This window comes from Arachis hypogaea, chromosome 18 (genome assembly GCF_003086295.3).
Source record: "Arachis hypogaea cultivar Tifrunner chromosome 18, arahy.Tifrunner.gnm2.J5K5, whole genome shotgun sequence".
NCBI lineage: Eukaryota > Viridiplantae > Streptophyta > Magnoliopsida > Fabales > Fabaceae > Arachis > Arachis hypogaea.
In genome coordinates this window covers 134,931,481-134,937,480 of record NC_092053.1, presented here as the reverse complement: position 1 = coordinate 134,937,480, position 6,000 = coordinate 134,931,481, and the positions used below count along the sequence as shown (strand labels likewise).

Genomic DNA, 6,000 nt, shown 5'->3' with positions numbered 1-6,000 from the left:
TCTTTGAATATTTTCTTTTACTTCCACCTATAAAATAAATAATAAAATATTATATTTTATATTTTATATTTTCAAGTGAATAACAAAAATGAATTTTGGAGGATTCAAATCTTATATATATATGTATTTTGATGAATAAATATAGATAAATTTATAATATTTTTATACTACAAATTAAATGGGTTATTGAGTTATAAAATGAACATTCCCCATACTATTTAGAATAATCATCTGAGTACTAGGGATAATAAATATCTTCCCAAAAGCTCTAATACCATGTCATGATACCACTCATCTCAAAAACTTTAATTGATAGCAGATAACACTAACAGTTATATCCCTAATATTCCATAATCCTCCATTATATATATTGTACAAATATTTTATTGACTCCTTATACTTTTTCTTTATTATTTTGCGGGTAAATAAACTGGAGCATTGATTCAAGTCAACCAATGGCATGAGTTGGGAACCCTAAAAAGAAGGTAGTGGCTTGGCTTTGAGAATTGTAAGGCCCACGCATACGTGTATGCGTATGCGAATACGAGAGGCTCCAGTATTCGCTCTTCAAAATCAAAAGCGACGTGACAAGCCCACTGAATCCGAGCCACTTGTTTTGTTCTCTGTTTTTTCCTTCCACACAATCCAACGAATCTAGACTCTTCTAAAACAAGCTTCCACTTCTGCATTTTACATTGTTACCCCATTTACATGTTGAATTTGGAATCCTTTCTCTTAATTTTTTTTAGGTATATATTTTGCAAATGAAATAAAAAAAAAACATTAAAAAGTTAGAGATTGTATTTTATTTCCTTACAATCTATTCTCATTGAATTTGGTGTAGAATAAATATTTTATTTTCGTCTTTTAAATGGTCATGATCCATTTTAATTTAGTATTTTTAATTATATTTTTTATTTGAAAGACAAAAGTATATATTTACTATGCATTGTGTGCATTCAACATGTAGATTAGGAGATTAAATTTGGAGATTATTTTTTGTTTAAGGTTTACATACAGTTATTTTTATATAAAATTAATAGTTAAAAATAATTAAATAATAAATTATATAAAAATAATTACAGATAAAATTTTATTTATACTTTCATATTTAGTATATAAAAATAAAAAAATTAATTAAATAATTTTGTAAAATATTTCATATCATTAAAATATCATTATTAAACACACATATAAATTAATTTTGTTGAGAGAGAGAGAGAGTGCAAATCCACGTTTTGAAAAAGAGTAATATGAATAATATGTATATAAAAAATTAGTTACTATATCAATTATTTTTGTAAAATATATACTAAAATATAAAATAATTAAAATGAATTAAATATATATTATATTTATACACGTAAGTATATCGATTCACGTGAAAATATTTTAATATAAAGATAATATTTAAAATTTGATAAATAATTTAATATATTTAATTAAATTATTTAATATAGTTCATATTTTAAAAATAAATTAATTTTTTTGTTTGAAAACACAAAGGCATATTCCGTTGGGATAAAAGAGGATAATAATATCAAACTCAACAAGAGTCAAGAAGCCACCAGAAACCGGAGACCTAAATTGGTGACACAGCATGGCGAGTCATACGTGTGTCACGTACATTAACATAATCACCTCTTTCTCTCTCTCTTCTCGAACGTTAACCTACCCTTTCGGTCACCCACCTCAATAAAACCCTACTTTCCCATAACACTCTTCACTCACTCTTCACCTTCTTCACTTTTCTGTTACTCTCTACCACTCACTCTTCTACTTCTCTCTCTGCATCAACAATCTTCAATCATGGGTACACAACACTAATCACCTTCCATTTCTTCTTCCTTTCGCTACTTCATTTCTTCTTCTCCGATCTAACTTGTTTTTGTGTTTCTATTTTGATTGAAATGATGTTGGATCAGGCAAGGTCAAGATCGGAATCAACGGTACAAAAACCCTATCTCTTCCGTTGATCTATCTTCTAACTCTTCAGATCCATTTCTTCTACTTGCTTTACTACTGTTTTTGTTTTAATTTGTAATTTCTTTTTTGTTTTGTTATTTTTGAATTTGTTTGCGACAGGATTCGGAAGAATCGGACGTTTGGTTGCTAGGGTTGCTCTCCAGAGAGATGATGTTGAACTCGTTGCCGTTAACGATCCTTTCATCACCACTGACTACATGGTTCGTTCTTAAATCCTTTCAATTTCATTGATCTCTACTAACTACTAAGCATGCACAATTTTAAAATATTTTCTATGATTTTTTTTCCATTTTGTTTTTTGAAGAAGTAGCTAGATCTGATGGTTGAGTCGGTTTTTCGATTTTGTAGACATACATGTTCAAATACGACAGTGTTCACGGTCAATGGAAGCACCACGAGTTGAAGGTCAAGGACGAGAAGACCCTTCTCTTTGGCGAGAAGCCAGTCACTGTTTTCGGAATCAGGTATTTTCATCCTTTTAAGTCTCCGATTATGGTTATTTCTGTTGTTGGTTTGTATATAAAATAAAATGATTTTGCTGTACTATTTTTATATGAGAAATGATTTTTGAACTCGCTCTGTTTCATACTCTGAGCTGACTGGAGCCTCATCCACCTTTGGATGGGATCCTGTCCTCCATATAATGGAGGCGCAAGGTGTTTGAGAAAGAAACATAGTACATGCATCGTAATTCGTCGTTTGTTTGTGTGCTCACGGGCTCGATTATATGGTTATTTATGTGTTCTGTTTTTTTTGTCTCAGGAACCCTGAGGAGATTCCATGGGGATCCGCCGGAGCTGACATCATCGTTGAGTCCACCGGAGTCTTCACTGACAAGGACAAGGCTGCGGCCCATTTGAAGGTTTGTCTCTTTGTACTGTTTCCATTTTGTATGATTCTGTTGTAGGTACTTGTTTTATGATTGATGCCAGTTTTTTGTAGTGTCCCCTGTGGTGGATGATCTTGTTTTGAGTGTGTTGTCAAGCGTGAATCTGCTGGGTGTTATTTTCATTTCTTACTTTCGAGTGGTCGTATGATTATTAATGTAGTGTTTTTTCGTGTATAATACAGGGTGGTGCTAAGAAGGTTATTATCTCTGCTCCCAGCAAAGATGCCCCCATGTTTGTTGTTGGTGTTAACGAACACGAATACAAGCCAGAGCTTGACATCATTTCTAATGCTAGCTGCACTACCAACTGCCTTGCTCCACTTGCCAAGGTATTTTTTGTGATCTGACATAGGAATTGTTATTATCCCTTTTTACGTCTTGTGTTAGGATCGTAATTGTTGATTGTTGCTATTGTAGGTCATCAACGACAGGTTTGGCATCGTTGAGGGTCTCATGACCACTGTCCACTCCATCACTGGTGAGAGCCTATTGCTTGCTACTATTTGCTAGTTGATTATGCATGTTGCCACGTGCCTATCTCATTGAAATTTGATGCTAATTCTGGTTTCTATTTCTTGTTTTTGAATCAGCCACCCAGAAAACTGTTGATGGACCATCCAGCAAAGATTGGAGAGGTGGAAGAGCTGCCTCCTTCAACATCATTCCTAGCAGCACTGGAGCAGCCAAGGTGAATATTTGACATTATGTCGTGGCATTTAAGGCCTTTATGGTCCATTAAGATATAATAGTGTTTATTAAAAATCTTCTGTATTTACTTTTACTCATTGTTGTTTCCCTGTCTGTATAGGCCGTGGGCAAAGTCCTCCCTTCTTTGAATGGAAAATTGACCGGAATGGCTTTCCGTGTTCCCACCGTTGATGTCTCCGTTGTTGACCTTACAGTGAGGTTGGAAAAGCCTGCCACCTATGACGAAATCAAGCAGGCCATCAAGTAAGGGCAGCTTTCTTAGAATATCAATCTCATCTTTGGATAATATGTTGTATTTGAATGATCGTACGCTGAATTTCAAGTTATTGGATATTGAGGATTAGTTTTTTTTTTTTTTTGCTATTTTGGTTCATCTGGGTTCATGTGGTTGCCTTTCTCAGGGAGGAGTCAGAGGGCAAGTTGAAGGGCATCCTTGGTTACACAGAAGATGATGTAGTTTCCACCGACTTTGTTGGCGACAGCAGGTGTGTATTTTGTTGAAAAAACTTTTCATTTCTGCTGGTTGATACAATACCGAATTGTTGTTCATATGAATGCTCGTTAAACTAAGTCATGGATTGATGCCGTAACAATTTTTATCATGGTTCCCCCCCACAGGTCAAGCATCTTTGATGCCAAGGCAGGAATTGCATTGAGCAAGAACTTTGTGAAGATTGTTTCGTGGTATGACAACGAGTGGGGTTACAGGTAATACACCATTCACTTTTTCCTTTACTTCACATTATTTCCTGTGAGATGGGGCAATCATGGTGTTGATTACTGTTGAGTTGGTTAATATTTATTCAAAACATATCTAATTTTCACGAGACATTAATGCTTGGTTTATGTGTGGCCTTTTCAGCACTCGCGTGGTTGATCTTGTTGTTCACATTGCAAAACAGTAAGGTGGTGCTGCTGCAAAGTAGGACTACCGTTGAGTACTGTGTGTTTATTATGTCCAGCTGCAAAGTCTCTGAATAAATGTTTTCCGAACCCGTGATATGTTACCCGTTGAGGAGTGTTAGCTCTTTCTTTTTTGACTTTTATGATTGCCTCTCGTGAATTATGGATTTTGGTTCATATATAGAACTTGCACATCAATGTACTTTGCTCGGCTTTTTATTCATCGCTATAGTGGATGATTTTCACACCATCCTACGTTTCTCATCGCTGGTTCTCGTCTTCTTTTTTATACTTTTGGTTTGCATTTGGATAATGTCATAATGAATCTGATGTCTTTTTTGGTGATCTCGACATGCGCTAGGAAATCCTCCATTATATTTGGACCGAAAACCAGTTTTTCTATTCTCTGCTTGTGTTGAAATGTTGATATAATTTGGTTTTAGGTTTTTGGGGTGATTTTGTGTATGTTTGTTTAATACTTCGCGGATAATACGAGACTATTTAGATGGAAATGTTTCCAAATTGCTTTTCACCTACACAATACCAAACTCTTGAACTCTAATCAAAGGTCCATTTCGGCAGACAGGCTAATATTTTTTTCAATTATTTTCAAAATTAAATTAATAGCGGTACCTTTAAATTTTTTATACATTTTTCTATAGTCATCAGTTAGTACATTATCATTTTTAATTCTCAATTTGTTTGTAAAGAAACAGGAAGCCTTTTTTTCCCCTCGAAAGAATGAGACACCAAAATGATAAAGCAATCCCCTACTTCTACTAGTCCATACTAATTGCTAAATACGGGTAATATGAATTCCTTTTTGAGTCCTATTAAGTAAGAAACTAATGGGATCGATACTTATTTTTCCAAGTAATGCCAATTATGCAACTTTAATACAACTCTTGTGAAAAAGTTGAAAATGTCCTCACCATTTGGGATTGTTATGTTTATTGTGGACATAATGCATCCATCTTTGCTAGATAGACCAATCGATGAAAAGAAAGTTGTGTTCGAAAAAATACATCCAAAAACCATTATTAAAATAAATAAATAAGAGGTGATTGTGATTATTCTCACACTACATATTTGTGAATTTGTGATTGGTTCCCATAAATGGACTATTCTTGTATTTCATTAATTTTGGAAGAAATTTTGTATGTATTTGTTTACTCAACCATATTGGCAGAATAAATTAACAAAAAATTAAATGTATAAATAGAACCTTAAACCATATCAATGACTCCAATTCTTGTTGGGAAGTAATGTGTTTGCGGTAGACAAGTAGAGTATTCAAAAATTCTAGGTAATCTTTAGGACTTTGTAATGTATCCTTGACTTCGTTTAAAGAAGCAACTGCTTGATTATCCATTCATGGGATGACAAAATTCCCAAGTAACACTAACAATCATAATAAAATTTCATTGTTCTTTCTTTTTTCTATGACTTTGATTATATTTATAATTATTAAGAAAACACAAATTCAAGAGTAATCTAAAACAAATATTACTAAA

At 33.5% G+C, this 6,000-nt stretch overlaps 1 protein-coding gene across 1 annotated transcript; it reads left to right on the top strand.

Annotated features, from left to right (window-relative positions):
- The first annotated feature begins 1,553 nt into the window (after positions 1-1,553).
- Positions 1,554-4,736, top strand: LOC112769337 (glyceraldehyde-3-phosphate dehydrogenase GAPC2, cytosolic). The gene is made up of 12 exons (XM_025813829.2): positions 1,554-1,813; positions 1,926-1,949; positions 2,086-2,186; positions 2,335-2,450; positions 2,749-2,848; positions 3,058-3,204; positions 3,293-3,353; positions 3,466-3,563; positions 3,684-3,826; positions 3,985-4,068; positions 4,202-4,291; positions 4,446-4,736. Exons 1-12 carry the CDS (start codon positions 1,810-1,812, stop codon positions 4,486-4,488), a joined length of 1,011 nt encoding a protein of 336 aa, XP_025669614.1. The 5' UTR covers positions 1,554-1,809; the 3' UTR covers positions 4,489-4,736.
- The last annotated feature ends 1,264 nt before the right edge of the window (positions 4,737-6,000 follow it).